This window comes from Adiantum capillus-veneris, chromosome 13, assembly GCF_014529385.1.
Source record: "Adiantum capillus-veneris isolate H3 chromosome 13, ASM1452938v2, whole genome shotgun sequence".
NCBI lineage: Eukaryota > Viridiplantae > Streptophyta > Polypodiopsida > Polypodiales > Pteridaceae > Adiantum > Adiantum capillus-veneris.
Window position 1 is genome coordinate 47063124 of NC_140943.1, and position 27615 is coordinate 47090738.

The window sequence follows — 27615 nt, forward strand, 5'->3', positions numbered from 1 at the left end:
GAAAGCCTCGCGGACCTTGGCAAAAGCAATGTCCAAGTCCCTCGTGTACTGGTCGGCTTCAGATACCTTGTGTTTAGTGCTTAGAAAGAGTGGAACCTTCTCGAAAGCCTCGCGGACCTTGGCAAAAGCAATGTCCAAGTCCCTCGTGTACTGGTCGGCTTCAGATACCTTGTGTTTAGTGCTTAGAAAGAGTGGAACCTTCTCGAAAGCCTCGCGGACCTTGGCAAAAGCAATGTCCAAGTCCCTCGTGTACTGGTCGGCTTCAGATACCTTGTGTTTAGTGCTTAGAAAGAGTGGAACCTTCTGAGCACCTTCAATTATCTCAAATGGCGCCTTCAGATACCTTGTGTTTAGTGCTTAGAAAGAGTGTTTAGTAAGAGTGGAACCTTCTGAGCACCTTCAATTATCTCAAATGGCGCCTTCAGATACCTTGTGTTTAGTGCTTAGAAAGAGTGTATAGTACTTCTCGAAAGCCTCGCGGACCTTGGCAAAAGCAATGTCCAAGTCCCTCGTGTACTGGTCGGCTTCAGATACCTTGTGTTTAGTGCTTAGAAAGAGTGGAACCTTCTGAGCACCTTCAATTATCTCAAATGGCGCCTTCCCCGTCAAAGAGTGAACCATGTTATTGTAGGCAAATTCCAGTAAGGGCAAAAAAATTTCCCGTTGAGTCTTCTGATCAGAGATGTAAGACTTCAATAAATCCAGAACGACTGAATTTGCGATCTCAGATTGCCCAGCTGTGTGCGGGTAGTGAAACTGGCCTGTACTTTCAAAAAAGGGCGGTAGACTTTAAACTTAAACCTTATTTGCTTTCACCCATTTAATTTGTCGTCCACTTTACTTGTACTTTCAAGACACAACAAAGGGGAAAGGGATACAGGCTGCTACATTGCACCTGTATGAGTAGACCGACACTAGATTGGCCCCTAACTTAGGCGCCCCTTTCGGTATTCTTTATTGTTCAACAGAGGGAATAAACGTTGTGGTTCCCTACAAGCTGCCCCGCACACACTTGGCTGAATTTCAACTGTTCCGGCCCGATTTCAGCAGCATAACTGTACTAGGACCCTTCACAATCAATATTCCCACGCATTGACTGACTTTCCCAACGCATACGGGTACTTTGCAAAACCTGGCGAGACTGCAGCACGCTGAATTCTCTGTTTTCAGCCCCGAAAATGCGCCAGATCACCTGTACAACGGTCCCCTCACGTCCCCGAACCTCCTGGGAGTATTAGGGACCGTTTAAGGCCAAAACCCTAAACCTGCAAAAATACACAGCAGGCTGTAATTTACTGTTTCGGGCTCCGTTTCACGTGCCGGTCGCATCCCTAGCAAGTCCTCGAGCTCCCGCACCTGTAGGGCTACTTGCCCTTTGAATCGGACGAGATTTCAAGTGTGAAACCTCTCCGAATTCACCTGTACCTGCGGGGGATTAGCCACTAGCTAATCCAGTACCTGTGCAAGAGGCTCTTGCCTCGGCAATCGCGCATGAACCCACACAACTGTACATTGGTCAATTGAAAAGCCCACTAGTGGGGCATAGCATACTGCCATAGGGGAGAGAGAGGGCAATGCGTAGCGTGCAGGGCATCACTCCTGGCACCGCACTGTACATAGGAGGGAAAGCAAGCACTCCATAGCTCTTAACCTGTGACAACTGAAAATGAGCCTCTCCCAGCTTAAAATTCAGCGCCACTTCTTGTTGCATGAGGAAAGTGCACCAAAAGGTGCCACTTGGCACATTTACAAGCATTTTCCCGTTTCGGGGTTGCCGCCTAAAAATCTCCCAACCGGTCGCCCAGTTGACTTCACGGCAGAGTAAGAAAATGTTCTCCTTGTCATTCCGGAGGTAACACATTTTCAAGTCCCAAAATAGCAGTTCCCTAAATTTTAGGAGATGCTGCCATTGTATCTTTCTAGGTCATCTGACCCCCTTTGTACACTGCAGCCACACCCAGAACTGAAATGTAGCCTCTGTAGCAAAGGATTCCACTTTGGCTAGTCAATGACCCCACTTGGCTAACCATAGTCCTTGTCCAACTTTAGTTCTCTCTTGCCCTCACGACTGGACTCCCTCTGGACAGTTCCACACCATCTATGCAATGCAGGGCAGTTAGATTTCCCGAGGGGTGTTTCCAAAAAGTGAAAGTAAATAGATAATAAGAAAGAAATCAACAAAAAGGATAGATAGTAGTCACACGCTGGTGACATACCCCCCTCTTGAAATCTCAAACGTCCTCGTTTGCATCTATGTCGTACATGCTCATAGTCAACACTGATGTATTCAACACCTATCGACACATGTACGACACATACATGCTCATTGTCAACCCTCGTGTATTCAACACCTCGTCGACACATGTATTGCCTGCATGTGAACCCTGTCCCAATGACATAGTGGTAGTTTCGCACTGTGCCATTGCTTTGAGTCACAGTTGGTGATTCTGCAAGTTCACCTTCTTCCATCCACTTAGCATCCATTGGTGGATAGTTTTTGAACTTTACCAAGTAACGCCTAGCAACCTTGCCTTTCACTTTCCTTTCTTTGTGTGCTAAAATCTGTTCTGTCAATGGCACAAACCTATAGGAAGTTACTGGAAGTAGAGCTTTCCAAAACTTCCGATTGTAGTCATCCAGATTCTTGCAAGTGGCAGCATTAAGCTGGTGCCATTCTGTCATCACATCTGCTTCAAAGTCATCAGATAACCATGCTGCTGCAAAAATTTGATAGATTTTATTGAGATCTCTATAGTCAATGCACATCCTCCAAGATCCGTCTTTCTCTAGTACCAATAAAACCTTTTCAAGAAGGTCTTCCACTTGGTTCATGATTTCTTCATTCTGGGCTCGACTAACACGGTAAGATGGCCGGTTCAGTGGTGTGGTTCCAGGAATCAGATCTATAGTATGGTCCTCACGACGAGATGGGGGTAACTCGCCTGGCAGGCCTTCTGAGAAACAATCAACATGTGTGCAAAAATTCTAGCCGTTCTTTGTCCAAATCAAACATGTTCGTTAGTTGTTTATCATTCAATTCTTTCAAATAGATCAAGTAAACAAAGAGACTGGATTTCATTAATTTTGAAATGGCCGAAGCCGATACATTAGGGACGGACTCGCCCTTCAATTTTACATCAAGTACAATTTTCCTGCCTTTCTCATTTTCCAAGGTCGCTTTCTTAGCCCCATAGTCAAACCACAGTCTTGTTCCTATGGTACTAAGGGATTCCTAGGAGGACGTCACACCCTTCCAAAGGCATGATGTAAAAGTCAATTGTGCCCTAAATACCCCTGACAATGCAGACGAAGTTTGCCAATGATAGGCGGAATGGCTACATCCCGTCCAGGCGCCGCTAGAACTGCCTCCGCCGGTGGCGCCATCCTGTCGGTCGTAATCTTGAGCCGCGCCACCAATTCAGGTGAAATGAAGTTGGCCTTGGCTCCTCCATCAAAAAAGATAAGGGCTTCCTGATCTTTCACTTTGCCCCATGCACGACAAAGTTCCGTACTTTCATCCATTTGGCTTGGGTCGGTTCCCATGCAATCCGATATTAGTCATGCTTTCATTTTTCCTTTTCTGCCACGTTCTTCCGCTGCTCTAGAACTCTTTGACCTATTTTCAGTCTATCCTCGTTGTGCCTTTTTGGGGCACTTTGCGGAGATGTGCCCTTGTTCCCCGCAACCAAAACACTTCCTCTCTTTCAGATAGTAAGCTCTCTCTTCTGCAGTCAATCAGGGTCGTGCATCTTTCTTTTTCTGGGGATTCTTTTTCTTTCTATTTTCATTGGTCGAGGTTTGTCTGGTACGTGACATCTGGCTGAAGCAGATCCATACACTCAAGGGACAGTTTGAAAGCCTTCAGGGCAGCTCCGATTGCATGCAGGAGCGCCGCAAGGCCTTCTTGCGACTTTGGCATGGCAACCACAGCCCTTCTTCACCATAGCTCATGGCGTGCCTAGTTGGCAGTATTGCCCACAACTGTGATTGTTTCCTCATCCCATATCTTGATTTATCCATCATTGTACATACCTTGTTTTTTCAGTGGGAGAGTCTCCCCACATTTTGATGTAGCCCTCTCTAGTAGGGGCACTTTGTAGCCCATTGGGCAGGTTTCTTAGCTAAAGGAAGGATCTTTTTCTTGAACAAAAAAAAAAGTAATGACGAGATTGAGTGCATCAAGACATCAATTAGAGATTCGTGCAATCTGGATGTGATAACTAAATTCGCCATAATCACCGCAATTGATGTGAATGGCTAAGGCAAAGCAACCGACCCTATCGCAAATGGAGACTCCTATAGTGAGTGACGAGTCCCATGGATCCATCAAAAACCGAAAGGGGCGCTAGAGTATGGGGGCCAGTGCCGCCTAAGAGTGGAACTCTGTCACTCCATGTGTGGATTCGCTCTCTTTTAGTTCAGTTGTATTGAAGTCCTAAAAGTATGTTCTTTTAGTTGGCACATGGTGCCCTTTCGTTACAATACCATGGAGTTAGTGTCTATTGAGCTGGTTTATTGCTTAATGTCTATTTTGCACGCGTAACCAAGAACGCTTACTCTTCTCTTGGGGGAGGGGGGGGGGGAATGTCACAAAATGATGACGTGGCTACACCCACGGTCCCATTGGAGTGAGAGAGAGAGAGATGACTGTGCAAACATCCCAAAAAACATGCTGCATCTTGCACCACAATCGCGTTGCAAATTGCAAGCTATGACATGGCACAATTGGCTAGCTATTTCTGCCAATCACTAAAAGCTTCTGGGAGTGGAATTCTCTCTTTCAAGTTCAAGTGTTTGCTGTTTTGGTTCAGATCGGTCATTGTTGCAATGATTTGACCGCCTTGCCAATGGCTTGCCGGTTACATCAAGGATGTGCAGAGAATTTGTGATTTGTGTTTTTTGACATCAAAAATTTCTCAACCTGGGTCAAGAATGTGGTTCACTCAGTAGATTTCTATTCAATTGCATGACCTACCAAAAGATGAAGTGGTCCATCCCGAGGCTATCATTGAAGCTCAATTGTAAAGGGTAAATCAAGGTATAGCTCCATGGAACCATAAGCAAACCGCACTTGTTTCTTTGAGCTAATCACTTAACAGTCAACTAATTGCTTCTAAGAAAATTTCTTTCCATTCATAAGTATAAAGTCTACCAATGTTTCTTACCCGAATGGTGCTTCCATCATACTTAATACCATCCCGACCTCTCACGGCATCCTCAGCATCTCGAGCATCTTCAAACTGTAAGTGTACACATAAATGGTTGTCTCTTCCGTATGTAAATACTTTCCATAAAAGTAAACAACTTACCTCTACAAAGCAAAAAGCTGGAGACCGTGGCGGCAGCTTCAAGTCGATATCCACAATTCGTCCATACTGCAACCAAACAAGTCAGTCAAATTCAATTGATGAACAATCATAACATAGTCAAGCACATTGTGTCAGCTTATTTGTCATACCTACAAAAGCTTGACCATTGGGCTCCTCTCCACTCTCAAATAATCCAAATATTTATGTGAACTAAAAATCCATGTCCCAGCTCTTTCCATGAGAACGTAGGAAGCAATCTTTTAACTATAGAGTTTGGAAAGAGTTTGGTCAATAAGCTCCAACCGCACACATACTGAAGCAGAAATCTATATAATAGCATTTATCACTATGACAACCACCCATACCTTATCCCTAAACCATATATAAACACTAAGCTAATTAACCCTGAATATGCACGGAAACCTTAAGGTCGATGAAGTATCAGAAGGCACCAAACCTTACGGAACAAGTCTTCAACTTCTTCCTCTCGCACATCTCCTGGCAAGTTTCCCACATATATTGTGCAGCTCAGATTCCGACTCATTATCTAAATGGATTGAGGACCTTCAGACAAAACACACGATTCAATGAAACATTAACATAGAAAAGAAACAAAGAAATGACACCTGGCCTCAAAGCCTTTTTAAGTCCAAACAAACAGCAACCTTCAACTTGAACATCTTTTGAAAACGATAATACAACAATTGACAAAAACACAGTTACAGCAAAACCAAGAGCACTAATACTAAAGCAAAACTGTTAAGTCATATCGGGGCCAGGAGGAGTCTTGCCCTGACTCAAAGTTGGACTGGAGCCTGGGATCACCTCTCTAGGGGTGAGTTCGCTTTCCCTACTTAATGAATCAGTAATCAATTACTTTTTTGATCTAGACAGAAACCCTAACCCATCAGATTGCGTTGAACTTCATTAGCTGTGATGTGATTTTGGACATTAAGTGGTTTCACCAATAGAATCTAATCATTGATAGGGATTGGTGTTCAAGAACAATTATCTTTGGACCAGTGTTCCTAAAATCACTTTTCTGTTTGCAACTATATCATAGTTTGAACAGAAGGATCTCTTGTTTTTCTTCTCCTCGTCCTCTCTCTCTCTCTCTCTCTCTCTCTCTCTCTCTCTCTCTCCCCCCTCTAGAACCATTACCGGACCCTCTAGAACCATGTCCAGCCACTAGTACCTTCTTTACCACTGAGATGGTGAAGAACGCCATTGACAGGATGAGGACTAGGAGAGCATATGATCATGATGGTTTGGTGGCAGAGCACTTGATACATGCTAGAGATTTACTGTCAGAGGTTCTTGCGCGGTTGTTTAACCGTGTCATGTGTGAGGGACTACCCAAGTCCTGGAGATTATCTACTATTGTACCTCTCTTCAAGGCAGGGGACCCCACTGTGCCAGGGAACTACCGTACTATTATGATAGGGCACACATTGGCACGGTTGTATGCATCCATTCTTGAACAACAACTGAGTAAATGGGCAGAAAATGAGGGCATACGAGCAGCAGGACAAGCTGGATTCAGGAGGGGTTTCTCCACTTTGGACCATATTCTTACACTCAGAGCCATTATTGAGGAGGGTCGGGCACATGGGAGACGGATGTATTGTTGCTTTGTGGACTTCCGCAAAGCATTTGACACAGTGCCGAGGGCCAGACTGATGCACATGCTACTGAAGTTGGGAGTACCCACAGAGATCATATGGGGGATCATGGCTTTATACGGCTCAGTGACTGGCCAGGTACGCACTCTTGACGGGATTTCTGACATTATTCATTCCACTATTGGAGTGAAGCAGGGGTGTCCTTTGTCCCCTACACTTTTTGGTATGTATGTAGATGAGGTCTCTGACTACATTGACAGAGAGGGTGACAGAGGCGCTCAGCTAGCAGGGACATGGATCCCTTTATTATTATATGCTGATGATATTGTGTTGATATCAGAGTCGCCAAAGGGCATGCAGAGACAGTTAGATGCATTGCACAACTTTGCAGAGGATAGTGGACTGTCTGTGAACCTTGGTAAAACCAAGGTTATGGTGTTTAACACCACACCACAGTGGGTCAATAGATCGGCACCTACACTCGTATATGGTCAGGACACTGTGGAGTACACAAATGAATATACATATCTGGGGGTGGTATTCACGGGACCGAGGTTTACTCTGAGGAGAGCAGCAGAGACTAGACTGTCCAGAGCCTATGCGGCATTGGGAGGGCTAGAGAGGATGTGTTCGCAGGTTCAGTTTCAAGAACCACGAACAAAGCTATGGCTCTTTGATACTTTGGTTGCTTCAGCTATGCTTTATGGGGTCCAAGTTTGGGGACCATTTGTGAATCATGATAGTTGGAGGAACATGGAGAGACCCATGGTATTTATGATATCCCGGATGATTAGAGCCAAGGCCTCCGTACCACATGCGATTATTCGAGCGGAGGTAGCCGCCCCTCCTATTGAGATTGAGGCTCTTACTAGATCAGTGTCCTTTATGCACAGTCTATGGGATACACATAGAGGCAGATATACTAGATTGGCTCTTGAGTCTTCTAGACAGTTAGCGATGCAAGGAGATGCATCATGTTGGTATGCGCAGATGACCTCATGGTTTCAGAGGCATGGTCTCAGCATGGATAGATTGCCTCCTTTTCAGTATTCCCTAGATGCACCCTCCCTGCCAGTCACACGGACGCAGATCACTAGACTCATTCGGCAGGATCTAATACAGTTGGACACCAGGAGGACATGGGTAGAGCCGATGCAGGAGTTGGGCACGAAGATGGCTTTTTACAAAGAGCACCTTCTCCAACTTTCGGGAGATGGGTTTGTGACTCGTCCGAGCTACATGGACACTCATTTGTCTCATGGTCTGCGATGTGCTATTGGTCAGATTCGCACATCCTCACACCAGCTGGAGACTGAGACGGGTAGATTCAGAGGGATACCACCGGAGTCTAGGATATGTCAACTATGCGGTAGAGAGCCAGAGACAAAGCTACACTACATATGCCACTGCACTGTGTATTATGAGATACGAGGGCGCTTCCATTGCTTATTCAGGGAGGGTTTTGGACCCCTAGATAGAGTCATGAGGTATCAGGATCAGAGATGCCTTGGCTTATATCTACTTGAGCTACACCGACATAGAGATAGTCTGTTGAGGAGACATGGAGCACGACAGTCGCAGAGACAGATCACAGACTTCTTTGGATCGAGGGAGCCAAGAGACCAACCACCAGCACAGGGTTGTACCCGCATTCATATGAGAGGCACCCTCATTGACAGGACGACTGAGCTCGGGAGATCGAGAAGACCACGACCGAGACACAGGAGCACACTCCATCGACGGAGACTCCAACAGAGGATCAGAGGCATTCTAGCACGACACCCAGATTGTCATTGAGGGCCTATTCTACATTTTCACATTTCACATTTCACACTCATTTTCAGTTTTCATTTTTACTTTCAGTACTTTTTGTACTTGTACTTCAGACGTTGTATTAGATTCACCACTTTGTATCTGATGGTCTCATAGGTCATTTTGGCCTTTTGAAGACGTTAATATATCATTTCATTTCTCTCTCTCTCTCTCTCTCTCTCTCTCTCTCTCTCTCTCTCTCTCTCTAGGTAGTAGTCGTGACTGCTGTTGCAGGCCACGTTCAGCAATGTCTGAAGTGCTGCAGGTGCGCAGGTGTGGCTGTGCGCACAGGGCAGACAGCAGGTCGTGCAGGGCAGCAGTCATCTGCAGCACGTCGTGCGATGTAACAGGGTCGTATGGCTAAGGCAGCAGGTCTCGCGCGCGATAGGTCTCAGCCGGTTTCAACACGTAGCTCTTCTCAGGTCCAGCTACACCTAGCATTTGTTTTAATTTTCTAGACGCAGAGGCCCTTTCATGAGGACGTGGCACCTGTTAACTATGTCACGAGGACGTGGCAACTGCTAACCTTAGTTGTTGGTTTCTTTCCAATGATTTTTGTTTAATTTTTGAGACCCTCTTTTTGAAGTTGCAAATGATCGAAAATTGTATGGCCAATGTGAACAGTAGTTTCATCTGCAGACGGAAAGTTGGTCGGCACTGGAAGTCGTATAGTAAGAGGATGTCTAGGCTCAGTTCAAGATCATGTAGGTCCCCCCATCGCACTTAGCAAGTTGGTGGATGCTAGAAAGTGAACTCAATAAAGGCACAATGCTAAGGTGGGGTTACCAAAGGAAAGTATCCGACAGATGGGCTACATTGCATTTTTGGATGCAGTCCCATTAGGAATAGATGGTCAGATGACCAGTGGGAGTCCAACGGAAGCATCCCCTAAAATTTAGGGAATTGCTATTTTGGACCATAAAATCTGTTCGCGTGAAGGATATGAAGGTCTTTAGACCTCAAAACACTCCAGTCAAGTTTGATACTTTTGACGAAAGGGAAGATGTCCCGAAAGCTACCACTTTCATTCGACAGTTTGAAGTTGCTTTTGCAAACGACAATTTCTGAAAAACGTCGAAGGTGAGGCATGTGACCAAACACCTCAAGGGGATTGCAAGTACTTGGTGGTATACCAAAGCTCTGCAAGGAACTTACAACAAGACTTGGATTCAATTCAAGACTGAATTTTTCGACAAATTTTTTTTGCACTTCGCTTTGAGGAAGGCATCCAAGAAGATTGGGATCGGTTCGCCCAATAGGAACACGAGCGAGTCAAAGCAAGTAGTGGTTTACTCTTGCCAAGGTAGCTCCACTCTTGACCCTCTCTAAGCAAGGAAAGATGAAGAAATTCAACGAAGGACTTTTGCCCAAATTTTGTAGACGCATCTGCAAGATACTTTGCAGCAGATGGTAGAGTCAGCAATAAAAGTTGAAAGTGTACACCTTAGTGTACATTAGAATCTAATCCCCGCATTGGGACGTGAACCATTGAACACTAAAATATCAAATTTTTGTTCTCTCTCCTCGACGGATATGTGGCTATCCGAAGAAAGTTTGGAGTAAGGGCATTCAAATTGACTCCTGAGATTTTGAACAAAAGACCCTCGAACTTTAAGTTGGGAGGGCACGTCTTTGATCAAAGTTAAATCTTTGAGGGATTCGAGAACTACGTATTGCTTTTATGCACGAGGTATATAAATGTGTTTAACCGGGACAATCACTCTCGAGTGTCTATAAGAGTAGAATTAAGTTGAAACATTGCTTTATGCGATGAATTGGTTTGCTCAACCATTCAGAAGGTTACTGATTGATCTAGTATTTGATAATTTCCTAACAGATTACCTGCTATCGCGGGTAGGACATTATGAAGGAACCATTCGAAGTTTTCAAGAAAAGAAAAGCTTTTATCAAGCTTGAGTACCCTATGAGCCTACACCCCTTACCCGGTAAGGGAAGATATGGTAGTGCTTTTCGCACAAGTGAATGAACACTCTCATTATAAGGGAAGGAGCAAGAGCCGGCTACGGCATGTGCCGGTGGAATTCGAGATTTGAAATGCCAATTTCTCTGATGAGCAGGTTTGCTCTAGAACCAAGTCGAGAAATCATTTGGTTGAGCGTCTTCGCTCTAAGGATCTTACGAAGGGAAGGTAATCTCCTAGGTTTACTGAAACTCTAGCACAGCTTAAGAATTATGTACACCTTTAGGTACATGGATAACACACGAAAACGTAGACCTATGCTAAGGTGGGTCATCTACTAGTCGAATTTTTTTCTGCTAAACGGAATGAGATGAACCAACTTCCTTTTCAGGAACTGGACGGGAGTTTGTTATACTCTCTTGAGCGCCTTTTTGCACGCAAGGATATTCCGACACAAGAATCTCTATTTGAGATGTGTTCGGTATAAGGAATTTGAGTTTCATTGCGGAGAAGAGGTTTTCTGATGGTCGTTGATCATTGAGTACGCTATGTGCTTTTACCATTACAGTAGCAACCTTTGGTTGCGGTATATGTTTCTCCATGAGAGGGTCAAGTAGCATTTACACGCTGTTGGAATAAATTCGAACTATTATGTTCGTAAGAGTATAATTCGCCAACCATTTCAAAATGGTAAGAATTACATATGGGAGAACATCCCTGAGAATCAAAGAGGGTTCGCTCTATTGTGAACCGGGTTCGAACGTTCAGAAAATGCTATGGCTAGAATCCTATCTTCCTGAGATTTTGTAAGTCATCATTGATGCTTGCAAGGTGAATCATTTTTTATGATTTTGCAAAGAAGAGACGCTAATGCGCGTCGAGAAAACACTGCTAGTGGTAATAACTCGCAAGAGGAAAAGATTGGAAAGAACTGCCACCGTTTCACAAGGAATCTTTGGATTGGAACCGTCTGTCTACGTTGACCTTTTGCTTTGACTGCTAAATCCCATGTCATTGCATTATTCAAAGACTTTTTAGAGGAATCTGGCATAATCAGGTTAACTGCAACAAGAGGTTGATCTTCAAAATTCTTCATGCGATGTAAGACTTCTCGTTCAAAATCTTCCAGTAACTGCGAAATATTTGGGGAAGAGGAAATCTTCTCAAGGTACTCTTTAGATGGGGTAACTTCAACTTTAGTAATCACTAGAGAGGATTTTGGCTTGAGGCTGTAATCATCTTTCAATAACAATCCCAAAATTCTTCAGAATCAGCTTCAGAAACTGTCACTTCATGACTTGCAATTGGCATATCATCATCCAACAAAGAATCAAAGAAAGCATAGTCGTCTTCAGACTCAGAATTTGCAACTATCTCCTTATCTTTGTCTGGGAACGAAGTATCACTTGGAAAAAACTTCTTGCTTGAAATCATCTTTGTCTTCAACAATTGATTCAAGAGAAGTTAATTTATTCAAAAATTCATCAATAATAATATCTACATCTGCATTGGTAATCATATTCTCTTCATAATCCACTGTATCATGTCGTGTGACTAGTACACGTGAGGCTTGAATCACTCTTTCCGCATGAGAAAGCCCGTGTAAAGTCAATTCACGTCCATCTTTGAACAAATTGATAGCATGTCCTCGAAAGCTAATTGCTGGATCATATTGGAATAACCAATGCTAACCAAGAATCATGTCGTAATAAGATAAAGGCGACTTCAAAATCCAGTTGCTCTGCATAAGTTTGAATCTCGAAATGCAACTGTCGAACTGTCTGATCACAAGTCAAAATTGATCCATCTGCTAATTCCACATCATATAAGTGAGATGTCTTCTGAGTTGTTAAGCCAAGCTGTTGAACTATCTGAGCGCTAATGAAATTATTAGAACATCCGCTGTCCACCAAAACATTGATGGAGCGACCATTGAGTGTTCCAAGAAGGCTCAAAACTTGCTTTGAGAGAGGTTCCAAAACTGAAGAATTGCATTGAGCATGCTTTATAAGAATAGTCGTATCCTCTGAGACACGAATCATATTGACCACTGATTTTCCTTTATCCTTAGCAGAATCTAGTTGTTCAAAATTTCCGCGTTGGAATTTCTTTTCGAATTAGACGGGTTTGGTTTCTTTGGACATTGATACCATCTATGGTCACCACCGCAAATTATACATAATCCTTCCTTCTTTGAAGTCGAAGATCCATTTGATAAAGAGCCTTGCTGAGTATTGGAATGCCGAGCTTGAGAAAAATCACGTCCTTTACCACGATCAAAGTGGAGGAATATTTAAAGAGGATCTGCTTTGAGATTATCGATCTTGAGAATAGAACCTTGAAGTTGAATAAGGTTGCATTGCTTGCTGTCTGAACTGAGACTGATGTTGCTGACTTTGGCTCATAGCTGACTCTGCGATCGCGCTGTGAAAAACGAGCGTTGTTTGAAGATCTGTCACCAGGGAGAAAATTCCGTGTAGGGCGCCGATTATCGCCAAGACGCTCCACATAGGCAATTGCAGCATCCAAGGTGGTAGGGTTGTATCTGTGCACATCGTCCTTCAGGTTGGATTCGAGTCCGTCGATAAAGCTGTGAAGTTTATCAGAGGGACTAAGGGTCTCCATCTCGAGAGTTAACCTTTGGAACTTTGTGATGTACGCAGCCAAGGAACCTGTCTGGCTCAGGCGGCGAAGAGAGGACCGCGCATGAAAATCCGCATTGGCAGGTTCGAAGGCCTTGTGAATAGCACACCTGAATTTATCCCAATAAGGTGTGTGTTTACCATCAGCAACCCGTCGTTGCCACCAAAGAAATGTCCTTGAGCAAAGAACTAGCAAGTGCAACTTTTTTACTCTCGACCAAGTATGTGTTCGACAAGTAGACCTCCATTTTGAATAGCCATTGGTCCAGCAAGCGCTTGTCGCGGCGACCAGTGTATGGTTCCGGCAGTTTAACATCAAGCTTCTTCTTCTGTGCAGCATTAAAGATTTTATAAAGTAATTGAAGTTCATGATTGTCTACCTCTTCAGTTGGATCTGGTTCGTTTGGTTCGTCCACTGAAGCTTCGGAAGAAGGTGTTGAAGATGCTGCATTAGTTGTCCAAGAAATAGCAGGACGACTTCGAGAAGTGTTTTGCGTCTGCATCTCATCCAAGCAAGTATGAAGTGATGCGAGGCTTATGGAAAGTGTGGCCATCTGCTCCTTGATAAGAGTAAGGGCGTCGTCAGATTGACCACTTCCATCCTGAGAATTCGGCATGGTTACGCCTCAAAAGGAACTCGAACAGGTGCAAGTTCTAGGTCAAGAACAGGTTATGGGAACAGGTTTTCGGAAGAGACTCTTCTGGGAGTAAGTCAATGTAGCTCAAGTATGGCACTGACACGCAGAACTCATTGGCCTCGGCGTCCATGCAACTGTGAGCACGAAGAGGAGCACCTAGAGCACCTAGAGGCACGTAATAATTTTGGGGCCTTCTAAGTGATTGAGTGTGTTCACATGGGCTTTAAAAATTTAGGGCAGGTCAGTCAATGTTGGCCGGCCACTTTGGGGCTGAAATTTTTTGGGGTATTTTAATGTAGCACTACTGGCTTAATAGCGTAAACTTCATCTCGCAAAGAGTTACCAGCGAATAGTTTTTTTTTTTTTTTACGAAGGGGCAGCCAGCAGCCAGCGAAATGTTTTGGGGCAGGTCAGCCAGCGAAGAGGTTTATTGTTTTATGCCTTATGCTAACGTGGCATAAGTTGATGACATGGCAATTTTTTATTATAAAAGGCTATGTATGCTAGGTGATTAAAGCACAGTCAGCGATCTAATTTGAAAACCCACGCGTAAGTTTATTCCAACGCTTCACACAGCCCAGCGTTTCAGAATTTCACCAAAGCATTTCAAAAATTTCAGCCGATTTGTGACGTTTTCAGCAGCCAGCGATTTCAGCAAATTGAAGCGTTGTGCAAAGTATTGAAGGGGCAAATAGATGCAACTCTTCACAAGGGAGTGTCCGCTCGAGGTGAAAAGGCACCAAGATTCAGGCTCTCAATCTGGTGAAGAAGCACGCGAAGAGGCCTCCCGTAGGAAGTTTCCGGACAGTCACTGGGGACACCACACACACCTGTGTATCTGTCTTTATTTATGTAATTGGAATAGAAAAATTAATGTTACCTCGTACTGATAGTAGAAGTACACCATCTTTCCTCTATGGCCATACAAGACACGAGGTGAGTGTCACGGGTAAGGTCGGCAACGACGAGGCTAAGTAGACGCCAAGTCCAAAGGCCGGAGAAATTTTTTTTGCTCTAATAGCATTGTAAGGATTCTAGGTACTAATCCTTAATTAAGTACTTAAACTCATGATTAAGACTTAAGAAACTTGAACTGAACTCAGAAACAAGACTTAGAAGACTTTGCGTTTATTGATTGAATGTGTGATACAGGGGTTCCTTATATAGGAGACGAAGAGACATAAATGAAAAGACAGGTCTCCTGATGAAGAGACATGACTTTATACGTAAAGACACATCCTTTCGGCGAAGAGCTGCAACCATTGGGCGAAGAGTCGCACCCGTAGAGCGAAGGGTGTGACCATTCGTCGAAGGAGTGTGGCTTTTGGCGAAGAGGCACGTCTCTTGCCTGAAGGGGTGTGACCATCCAAGCGTAGGGGTCATCCTTGGCATGGCACTTCGCGTATCTGCAACTAGGAGTAGATGTATTGCTGTTAACATAGTCACAATCGTGACACAATCAATGTCTGCTAAGTCAGTTTATGGCTTCTGTTTTGACTACAGGACCAGTTTTGACTTTGCCGGATTTGCAGAAGTCATTTGAAGTTTATTGTGATGCTTGTGGTTGTAGTCTAGGTGTGGTCTTAATGCAAGAAGGCCATGTCATTGCCTACGAGAGCTGATTGTTCTCAAGGCCGGAATTGACAGCACATATTTATGAGAAAGAGCTTTTGGCGGTTATCCACGCTCTTACTCAGTGGCGACATTACCTACTCGGAGCGGATTTTACTACCTTCACAGACCGTCAGAGTTTACGCTACTTCTTGTCACAGAAGCAGCTATCAGAAAAGCAGATGCGGTGGGCGAACATCTTGTCACAGTTTCAATTTCACATTGTCCATGTGCAAGGACATTAGAATTTGGTGGCAGATGCTTTGTCCCGAAAACCGTTGGTTCTGGCTATTTCCGCGATACATCATAAGAGCTTCGAGGATATGGTCGAGCAGTATGCCACAGATACAGATTTTGCAGATATTTTCACTCGGATACGGAATGGGAAGATAGTAGCGGGATATTCCATTCGGGATGGCTACTTGATGAGGAAAACCATGTTGTGCGTTACACAGCAGTTGAGGGAAAAGGTTATGACCGAATGCCACTGTCCACCACCGCAGCATTGCTACCACCTTGAAAGGGGTAGAGAGATACTTCTTTTGGCCGAGACTCAAGAAGGATGTGGACGAGTTTGTGCGCAGTGCTTGGTATGCCAGAAGGTCAAGTTTGACAGGCATAAAGCACATGGATTATTATAGCCTTTACCCATACCGACCCGCCCCTGGGAAAGTATTGCAATGAATTTCATTTTGATCTCCCGAGAACACAGAGTGGTCACAATGGTATCTGGATTGTTATTCACAAATTTAGCAAGCAAGCTTATTTCATTCCAGTAAAGAAAACAATCAAGCCGGATCACTTAGCGAGACTGTTTGTGGCCCAGATTTTCACATTACATGACATGCCCGAGACGATTGTTGTAACTATGTCAGACTTTGTAAATAATTAATTTATTTACGAGAAAAGAATTATCTAATTAGTTGTGCACATTAGAATAGATCCAGCAGTTCTAGGGCCCCATGTGCGCCCAAGTTTGGGCCAGAGCACCTCAGGGAGACCCTAGCAGAAAACACCCTGAAGCCCTAGTGATTGGGAAATCGGGTCTTCAATAAAGGGGCAAATAGTAGTCTCAGATTTCAGGCTCAGACAATTACGCGTGTCAGTGCAAGCACAAGAATGAGATGGGGTTCTTAGAACAATAGTAACCCTAAGGCCTGAATTATTTTTACGACCTTAGAATAAGTCATTTAAATTATTTTAAATGATCTGTGTTGGACTAAATGGCCGGACAAGTGCGAATAGGTAACGCCAGAGCAGTGCTGGGATGGCATTGCACCGGGGAGCGGCTAACATTTTCATTGGTTGCATCTATGTGTGCAGTTGTGGTTCAATTTGCACATTTCATTAATAGTTTGTGAACTTTTAAAAGTGAAAGTTGAAGGGTTTTTAAGTTATTAAGTAAGTGTGCCAAGTGGCACACTTGCTAATGCAAACTAACCCTCACTCTCACTCTCACCCTCTCTCTTCCTAGCGCCCTCTCTTCTTGCTGGCTTGATAAGAGGTCCCCCCTCCCCCACTTCTCAGTGTTGGCAGTGCTCCTACCCCCCCTGTTGTGAGTATGCTCTACGCATTGGAGCTCTCCATGGCAGCTTGAGAGCAGCCCCTTGTGACATATGTGGTGGCCTCGTGCTCCCATTGTTTAGAACAAGGGTTCTCATAGCCATAGCCAGCTTTTGGTGAAGTTTCATCGCGAGAAGTTGCAGCAGGCACTCTCTTCGTAGAGTGTGGTGGCTGTAAATTCTCTGTTTTCAACCCCTAATCATCTCTTTTAGGGTGAATTTCAGCAAAATACACATAGAATCTAGTTCTTCTCTACCTACACTACGCATACACAAAGTTTGGTGCGATTCCATCGCAAAAAAGGTCTCTATTTCGGCTTTGGAAGGTGCTTAGGTAACATTTTCAAGTTATGTGCAGAAAATTACAGCAAGCATGTGTGCGTGCATTTTACTTGTTTCTCCCTTGTTTTTGTTGCAGGAATGATTATGCATAAAGGGACACAGTTAGCGGAAAGCAGACTCTCATTTTCGAGAGCTTCCGTTGAGTTTTGTGGAAGATACTCTCGTTTTTTAGAGCTTCTCAAAATCTCATAGTAAAGGGAAAATCCTCTCAGTATTCAGAGAGTAACTTTCCCACTCTCTCAGTCAGAAGCAGAAAAGAAAGAATAGAGGACGGGCTATTGCTCCGTTCCTGTGCTTGTAAAGATTCTCCCTTAGTAATAAAGATAATCTCTTTATGGGGGGGGACCGGCCCATCTTCTGGTCCCCAATGAAGTGTCAAGCTTTCTCTCTCTCTATCTAATTCTCTTGAGTATTTGAAGTACAATTAAAAGTCAGTTTACGCTTCCGTATTTTTGTGACAGTGGTATCAGAGCAAGGTCATCTCTCTCTTTCTTAAGGGATTGACGACTCTTGGCAGATTGCAGAAATGGAAGGAGGCGAGATAGAATTCTCTCTCCTTCAACAGCAGGTGGCAGAGTTGCAAAAAGCTCTCTCCCATCGAGAAGTCCAATAGATTCTCCATACCTTGAGAAAGGGAAGGAGAAAGTGCCGATGGGGTCGGGAGAAATCCCGCAGAACCCAAAGACGCAAGAACCAGAGAAAGATCCTTTAATTGGAACCTCCCACATGCACGAGAGGCAGAGGAAACCTCCAGAATGTCATGTGCGGTTTAATCCAAAGGTTCAAGAGCGGGATGCTCCCAACTCTCCTTAGTTTCCTTTCATGAAGGATCTGGATGACATGTCGCTCCAGAAGACATGTTTCTTGACGATCCGTCGCAGCAAGAAGTGCATTCAAGGGAAAGGACTCCTGTCCACAAGGAGTCTAAGCATAGAAAGAAGGAGCACCATAAGAGGAAGCACCACAGGCACAAAACATTCAGGTTAGGAGACAAAGATGTAAAATTCGACACCTACAATGGACGGTGTGATAATGACAAAGCTTTGGCTTTCATCCGCCAATTTGAAGTTGCATTTGCAGAAGGGAACTTTAAAGAAAAATCAAAGCTTCGCCATGTCAGCATGTACCTGAAAGGTACCGCTAGCAGTTGGTGGTTGACCCTGATCTTAGAAGATCGCAAACCCCAAGATTGGACTGTTTTCAAGGAGTTCTACGCATAGTTCCTTCCTCCACACTATGAGGAAGAGGTAAAGAAAGAATGGGATTGACTCTAACAGTCACAGAATGAAACTGTTCCATGCTATGTGGATAGGTTTTGGGACATTCTCTTGAAAGTCACTCCATTTAAGAAGATTGAAGATTCGGAGAGGATGCGGAAGTTTGAAGCAGGATTGCATGAAGCCTTGCAAAAGGCTATGAAGCTTTACCCTCGAGGTAACTTGCAGATACTTATGGAATCAGCTCGCATAGCTGATGGAATACATGACAAGGGTACTCCTAGGAAGATGGAGCAAAGCACCTATCATGCCAAGCAGAAGGCTCTCCATGAGCAGCCTCCCTCTACTTCTTCTTCTTCTCAAAAGAAGAAAAGAACCGCCTCCGATGCAGAAGCAAAGCCAAATCAGCCCAAGAAAGGGAAATATCTCTGTCCTGTTGAATTGAGAACCTACATCAGCGAAGGAAGATGCTCCAAGTGTGGACAAATTGGACATATGAAGGGTGATTGCCCTAATAAAACCCCGCAACAACCCTTTTCTAATGCAGTCCCAAATGTATAAGGAAATACAACCAAAGATGGAAAAGAAAGAGCTCTTGTCGAAGCATGGGGTAGTATCAACAACCAACGGGCTCTTATTTTGTTTGATCCTGGCAGTACAGACAATTTCATCTCTACAAAGCTAGCTGATGACCTGAATTTACAACCCAACCGTTTTGGAGTTTCTATTCAAGCACAATCTGCTTTCAAAGGGCAGAACTCCAGCTCTACTCCAATCATAGGGAAGTTTAATTTAAAGGTCGACAACTAAAAAGATAAAGAGTCTTTCTTATTAGCTTCACTTGAAGGGTGCCATGTCATCTTGGGAATGCCTTGGCACTACAAGATGCATCCCATTCCTGACTATGTTTAGAAAACTTTTTTTTTCCGAGAAAAAGATCCTTCTATTAGTTACTGAAACTGCCCATAGGGCTACAACCACCTCTTCAAGAGAGGGCTACAACAACCATGATGGGAGACTCTCCCAATGAAAAAACCAGTATATGTACAATGGGGCTAAATCAAGAAAAGGGGGGAGGGAAGAGCCACACAGGTGGTCAGTAATGCCATCGGAGTACACCCTGGACCATGGTGTTAAAAGGCCCAGGACGCCAGAGTCGAAGGAAAGCCTCTCGGCGCTCCCGCATGCGGTCGAAGCTGCCCTGGAGTCCCTCAAGCTGTCCTCTGAGAGTATGGATCAGCTCTAGCCAAAAATCGCGAACAGTCTCTGCTGGTGGCACAGGGCGAGCCTCAAAGATGCGGAAGCAACGGGCCCGCCAGATGAACCAGAGTGTCAGGCCACTCATGAGCTCCCAACACTCCTCTCTCTCACTGCACCACTCCTGTGGAGTAAGCTCTGCAACAGGCTGGAGTGTAGGTCGCCCCTCCTGCATCACTATCATCCTGCTAGTGGAAGATAGCTCAAACTGAAGTGCCAGGCCCGTGAGGGTGGACCAAGCCACTGCTCCCCAAGTGTACTGTCGAGCCGTGGAGAGAGCAGGCATCAGTCGAAGAACTCGTAGCCACACCTGCTGGGCCGAGGGACGGTCCCAAGACAGTGACGCTGGCTCTCCACCAAATGGTCACAAGTTGCACATGCGGCTGAGAGACCACTATGCACTAGCCAGCTCCCAACTGCTGTAGCTCTGTGTGCGACCAGCCACTGAAACAAGGTGACTCACCTCAGCTGTCTAGAGTTCCACAACCTCTCCCAAAAGGCTGCCAAGAACTCAACTGTGAGACCCTCCTCCTGCCAATGAGGTGCTGCAGCAGGGGGGGCCTCTCTCTGTGCTACTAGTATATGACGTCCCAGTCGAACAGTGTACTGAAAGAAAGGGACTCCTGGGTGGTCTGCAGAAGAGAAGGGGTCCCTCTATAGCCACTCACCAGGATCCCACTGTACTCGTGCCAGTGGACAGCACTCTCAAGCCCACAGCCTCCAGTGTCCAGTCTCAAGAGCTGCTGGCTCAGGGTCTATGACACAAGTCCTCCCATAGATGCCCACTACTCGGATCCTCTGAAAACAACACTCTGCTACCTGCGGCATCTTGCGGGGCCTCTACTGTAACTCGCTGTAGGTGTCCCCCACCCTGAAGCTCGAAGAAAAGGACTGGGACAGTCTTTGAGCAAGCCCTGACTGAGATGAGAACCTCCAGTCATGTGAAGGCTCCCATCCACCGGAGTGCTACTGGCTCGAGAGACGTGAGCCACTCTGCTGGAATTGACTCTGAGATGTCCTGACAAATGCTCTGCACCCCTCTCATGCCCTGTAGCTGGAGACCCTGCATCTCCTCTGACAAACCTATGAACTCTAGCCAATCACCTAAAGAGCGCGCTGGACCTGCTGCCATGGGACCCCAGGAAACATGAGGCCGACTACCAACCAAGTGGCCTCTCTAAGTGCTAACCATGGGGTTCCAGACGAGGGGCTGCCGTAGGCGCTCCTCCGTGCACGTAGGCTGTCTCTGCTCCAAGCCACGCCGCAAGAGCTCCCAAGATCGAAGCAAACTCACAGCGAAGCGGCCCTCCAATCTCCTGCTCAAACCAACTCGGCGCATCTCTGTAAATATCCATCTAGTCAAAGGTTGCCAAGGGCCTCCTGCGTGAGGCACCCTAGCACGGAGCCTCTGTAGCAAGAACTCCTTCCAGGGCTCCTCACCTGGAAGAAGTCCTCTGATGATGAACTTCCCAAGAAGGGCTCTGCTTTGCTGTGCTCGATCAATGATCCCAAGTAAGGGAAGAGTGATGACCTGCCAAGCCACCTTGGCTCGGGCTATCTGAGTGTCACGTCCTGACCAAAGGAAGTTCCTGATCAGCCTCTCTACCTGGCTGATACAAGAACCCGAGAAGATCCAGCAGGAAGTGATGTACCACATAGTCGCCAACAACACGTGGTTGGCAACTACTACTCTGCCAGCCAAAGAAAGTCGTGCTCCAATGTAGCAACTTTCTCCTGATAGACAGGAGAAGGGGAGCAATCTGCTGCTCGAGAGACAAGTCCAAACCAACCTGACAGCCCAAGTACCGAACTGCAGTCCCTGGGGAAATCCACCTAAAACCCTCTCCTGGCATCCAATCTGACACAAGAGCACTACCAACCGAGAAAGCCACTGTCTTTCTCCAGTTGATCACTGCGCCCGATGCACAACAGAAAATCTCCAGAGCCTGCTCACACCTATGAAGGTTGGCCTCCTGGCCATCTAGTACAAGGCTGAGTCATCGGCAAACTCAGCGTCCAGTAGCTCCTCTCCCCGAATAGGGAGTGCTAAGCCCTGTAGACCAACCCGCTGCAACACCAAAAACCTGCTCATCGCCTCCGCATAGAACAAAAGGGGGCAAGAGGACAGCCCTGTCTGACCGAGCGTGTAAGCATGAAGCGATCACCTCTACCTCCTGCCAAAAGTACCTGACTATAAGCCTGTCTGTACAAGGCTGACACCCCTCTGATCCAAGCATCTGAGAAGCCCATCCTGCGTAGAGTGCCCTCTAGAAAGTCCCAGTCAACTCTGTCGTATGCCTTCTCAAAACCGAGAAGAAGAATCACGAGGTCCTCACCTCGGAGCCGTGCCAGGGCAGAAGCCTCCCAAAAAGTAAAGATGTTGTCAAGGATACTGCGTTCTTTGACAAAACCTCTCTGGGTCCCATGTATAAGGCTCTCTAGGAGTGGCAAAATCCTCAAACTCGGAGCCTTGGCAAGAATTTTGTAGGCTGAGTTGAGGATGGTGATGGGGTGCCACTGTCGAATTTCATCCAAGAAGCCACCCTCCTTGGGAATGAGATAGATCAGGCCCTCACTCATGCTGTCAGGCATCACTCCTGCGTGTAAAATGTACTGAAAAGCACTACAGAGATCTGGGCCAAGCAGGTCCCAGTACTCCAAGAAAAAACTGGGAGTCAACCCATCCTCTCACCTAGACAGCTACCACGGGGGAGGGCCCTAGGAGCCGTGTGCAGCTCCTCAAGCTGAAGTGGCAGCTCAAGCCTCTGACGCATCTCCTCAGTCACAAGACAAGGCATCTGTGCCCAAACCTGCTCCCTGCATGCATCCTGACGCTCTGACTGGGGCTGTGCAGACAGTAACTCACGATAAATGTCAGTAGCAACTGCACGCATATCCTCGGGCTCAGAAGCAACTGACCCGTCAGGCCTCCTCAACTGACTGACCTTGGCATGCGAGTGCCGAGGTCCCACTGCCTCAAAGAAAGCACCAGTCACTCTGTCGCCCACCTGGGTGCACTGAGATGCCTGTCGCTGGAAAGCAAACTCATGTCGCCTCTCCTCTGTGCTAGCAAGCTCCTGTCAAGCCTGCTGTAACTGCTCCTCCAACCAAGGACTGTCTGGATGCTGCTCCTTCATCCTCTGTAACGAAGGAATGCCCCGTCTGAGACGCTGCTCCGCCTCTCTCGCTGCAGCCCGGCGAGCCAGAGACTCCTGGAGAAAAAAATGGCTAATCTGAGCTAGCCCTGGGGCAACTCTGTCAGCAGGAGAATCCTGCATGTCCAAGCCCTCTCTCCAGAGAGCCTCTACCCTCTCTCTGAGTGCTGAGTCCAACAAGACCCTCTCTGGGATGCGAAGCAACGTGCTCCCACTCCTCTGCCTGTCTGCCACTGTGAGGATCACTGGTGCGTGGTCCGAGAAGGAGGTCCCTGTCAGGATGCCCACTGACCCTCCCAAGTCACTGAAGTGGTCACTAGTGTAGAAGCGATCTATCCGCGATAGATTCACTCCTCCCACTCTACGGTCCGATCGAGAGAAGGCAAGACTGTCTGGGGGCCTCACAACACCAGAGTGCTGCCACGCATCCGAGACCCTCAGAGTCATACAAAACCTCTCCCAAGCTACCAACTTAACTCCATGCACAGTAGCATGGCTACCACCAATCATGTCAAAAGGGTCCTCCAACATGTTGAAGTCCCCTCCTATACACCAATGTTCTGCCTGCGACGGCAGAGACTCAACTATCTGTGACCAAAACTCTGCACGAGCACTCGCCACATTGGGCGCATAGATGTTCAGGAAACCCACTAGGCCACCCTGAACCTGCATAGTAATCCACTGAGCCCTGCCTGGCACAATAATCCATCTGCCCACAATGGCCTGCTGCAAAGAGTCCACAATAGTCATACATACCCCACCCTGGATGCCTCCAGGTCCAAAAGCAGTTGACCAAAAAGTATCATATCGTCCACGCAAGAGCTGACCACAACGTCTAATGCGGCTCTCACACAGATGGTGCTCCTGAAGCATAAGGAGATCAATCTCTCCTCCCACAAGGCAACGTTGAAGCTCCTAACGCAGTCGGCCTCGCTGACGCTGACACTGGGGCCCACCTAGTCCCTGCACGTTCCATGAGACGATCCTCATGGGGAGCGAGAGAGAACAGATGCTGCCGCAGCAGCTAGACGGGCTATGTTCGAGGCTGGCTTGGATGGGGAGTAATCCGCATCCGAGCGTCCTCTAGATAGGTGTGACTGCAACGAGTGCCTAGCCCAAAGCCCAAGCAGAGCGAGCCGTATGTAAAGCAACCTCCTCTGTCCAGGAGTCCTCATGAATGTATACATAGCATGGCAAGCACTGTGTATCAACATAGAAGTAAACCACAATGTGCCTACATCCTGCTGAGTCTGGAGGTGTCACCGCAAACTTGGCCAATGGCCACAAAGTCTCGAGCATGTCTGTAACTCCTAGTTCTCCCATGTGGTGAGAGAACTCTAGGACCTGTGTGTGCAACCATCCCAACACTGAGTCGAGAGTCCACTCTGTCTGGGCCCTCCCGCAAAGGGGGAAGGAGAAACCAACTATTGAGTCCAAGGCCTCAGTTCCCCTAGCTGCAAGGAACAGAACATGGGCCCTGAAGCAGGCTCCCTCATGGTCTGCTGAGGGGTCGCCGAGAAAACGAGTGAAGCCGTAGTCGAAGAAGTCCCATCGGCGCCGGATGTCAATGCTTGTCAGACCACGAGGGATAGCTGCAAGGGAAGATGTCTGTACCTGCAAAGGGGGCCGTAAGAAAGGCTGTCCCTCTCTCGCTAGGCAACTCGTGGCAAAGGCGCTGCCAAGAGATCTCCTAGCCACCGGAGAAGGCCCTGCCCCCTGGGTCGACTGTGGAACTGGAGCAGGAGGGAGGGGAGATGGAGCTGGGGGGAGCAGCGGAGAAGAGGGGCAGGAGGGGGCGACAGAGGTAGAGGGGCGGGGGAAAGAGGCGGCGGGAGCAGGAGGCGGGGGGGAGGATGAGAAAGAGGGGGGGAACTCTGGGGGGGAGGGGCTGTCGAGGGTGAAGCTGGGGTGGGGGCAGGAGCAGGGACCTCCTCCTGCTCAAGAGGATCAAAACGGTTCCCCATGGGAACCCACTGCTGCTGAGTAGGCACCTCGGGACCACTCTAAGTGCCAGGCTGACGTTGTGGTCCCTGTCGTCGTCTACCATGGGCCTGCTGCCATCCCTCCTCTACTGGAGCCCCAAGCTCAGAGGGTGGCTCTGCATGTGTGCGCTGTGTCTCTGTCTGTGTCTACTGGCCAGCCCTGGCTGGGGCTGAGGCTGTGGTGTAGGTCGAGGCCTCCTCCGTGGACAGGCCTTCACTAGATGGCCCATCTGTCGACAAATGAAGCACTGGTTCGGGAGGCCCAAATACTCCACACTCTGTCTAAACCAACCCCCACTCACCCGAGACAGAAGAATAACCTTCGGGAGCGTGTGATGTCTCTGACCAAAACGCGAACTGAGGGAATGTCAGCCGCCTTGGCAGCTACTGAGGCTGTCGTGCGAGCTGTCTCCAGAACAGTCCCAATGGCTGAGCCGATCCTGGATAAAAGTGGTAGGTACTCCCTCCGCAAACCCGGAAAGCAGACCGAGATAGGGATGTCTGCCTCCTCTACTAGAACATCCGAAGCAGGGTCGAAACCATGTCTCCACTGTCGAAAGTGGGCACGTGCTGCTCGGATGGTCATTGGACTCATGGCGATGACCTTGGACGCCATCTCGGAGGTCTCAAACTCGATCTGATAGTAACCTCGTCCGAGAATCTCTACGTCCAAGATATTGCCCACCTCTGTGAGAAGGCGGGCCTGGAGAAGGTCACGGATAGTAACCTCGTCCGAGAATCTGTACGTCCAAGATCTTGCCCACCTCTGCGAGAAGGCGGGCCTGGAGAAGGTCATGCAGCTCTCCTCTACTAGGTCGGGTGCCGAGAATCTTGCAGATGACCGAAATCGCCTGCAAACGCTCTACCTCAACGGCTAGGCTCGCTTGCTCTGTCGGCGAAAGAGCAAGTCGAATGGTGGGCTCAACGGAGTCGGGCGAGGGGGCTTCGGAGGAGTCCCTCTGGGGCGGAGCATGAGGCTCCATTAGTGTCTGTTGCTCTGAAGGAAAAGGGAGGGCGAGAAGGCTATCGCTTGAGAACTCGGCAAGAAGAATCCAACGGTGAATCCAATGCAAGGCAATTCAAGCAAGGCCTTCTGGGCGGCGGCCGGGGGGAGGGGGGAATGCGCAAAGGGGGGGGGGGGGGAGGGGGGGGGGGGGCGAGAGGATAAGGACGATTGGAATGGCGGGGGCAGCGAACGAGAGGGGGCAGCGGCAAGACTGCACGCTGGCTGGGTGCAGGCTCAGCAGCGCTCGCGGGGCAGACAGCGCGCAGGCAAGGGAGAAAGCGGGGGGCAACGCGCGGCAGGGGCAGCACGCAGCGCGAGGGCGAAGGGGGGGAGAGGAGAGCAATGGAGAGGGGGGGAGGCAGGAGCAGGCGCCGGGGGGGGGGGGGGGGGAGGGGGGGCGAGCATCCTCTCTCTCGACTCCAGGATGAGGCAAAAGTTTGGTTACACCATGTTCAGAAAACTTTATCCTTTGATCATAAAGGAAAGGAATATCTTGTACTTGCGGATGCAGGTGATTGGCGTATCCCCATCGCCAATCACATTGTTATCAAGAAAGTAATGAAAAAGTGTGTTTCAGTGTACTTGATTTTTGCAAGAGAGAGAGATATGTCTGCTTCACAACTTTCTTCCTCTTTAAAGCGAAAAAGACTTAAGTTATTAGAAACTTTTAAAGATTGTTTTGTAGACGAACTTCCAAATGAACTCCCACCTTCTCGACTTGAGGATCATACAATTGATTTGATCTCAAGAAGTTCTCCTCCAAATCAGCCCCCTTACCGAGTTAGTCTAATGCAGCAAGAGGAAATCCTCAAACAGGTCAACGAACTTTTGGAGAAGGGTCTAATAAGGCCTAGTACTTCTCCATATTGTTCGCCTGTCTTGCTAGTACAAAAAAAGGATGGCACATTCCGTATGTGCATAGACTACAGATCTTTAACAAGATCACAATCAAGAATTGATTCCCAATCCCTCGGATTGATGACATTCTTGATAAGTTACAAGGAGCAAGTGTCTTTAGTCGTATAGACTTGAAGAGCGGGTATCATCAAATCCGCATAGCTCCTCGGGATGTCCATAAGACTTCATTTAGAACAACCTTTGGGTTGTATGAATTCTTAGTGATGCCTATTGGACTCACTAATGCACCAGCCACATTCAACAAAATGATGGGTAGAATCTTTCACTCATATAGAAGATTTACAAGCGTTTTCTTTGATGACGTCTTAATCTTCTCAGAGACGGAAGATGAACACTATAAGCATCTCGCATTAGTGTTTGAAGAATTACACAAACACAACAAAAGAAATCCAATATTTGGCCATATAGTATCTCACAACCAGGTGAGAATGGACCCTGATAAGATTCAAGTAGTTGTAGAATGGCCTACGCCAACTACAGTACATGATGTACGAAGTTTTCTCGGCCTCTATTCCTATTATCGGTGTTTCATTCGAGCCTTTGCCGCCATAGCAGGTCCCCTCCATGATCTGACAAAGAAGCGGATTCCATTCCATTGGGGGCATAGTTGCCACGAGTTTC

General features: G+C 47.1%; 1 protein-coding gene across 1 annotated transcript in view; it reads right to left on the minus strand.

Moving 5' to 3' along the window:
• Positions 1-27615, minus strand: part of LOC147443930 (serine/arginine-rich splicing factor SR30-like) — a 92544-nt gene that overhangs the window by 37151 nt on the left and 27778 nt on the right. Inside the window, exons 2-4 of the mRNA XM_086526719.1 lie at positions 5767-5873; positions 5310-5375; positions 5166-5240 (exon numbers count right to left, since the gene is read on the minus strand). Coding sequence (XP_086382845.1) covers positions 5166-5240; positions 5310-5375; positions 5767-5853 — 228 coding nt within the window. The 5' untranslated portion in view covers positions 5854-5873. The remainder of the gene's footprint in view (positions 1-5165; positions 5241-5309; positions 5376-5766; positions 5874-27615) is intronic.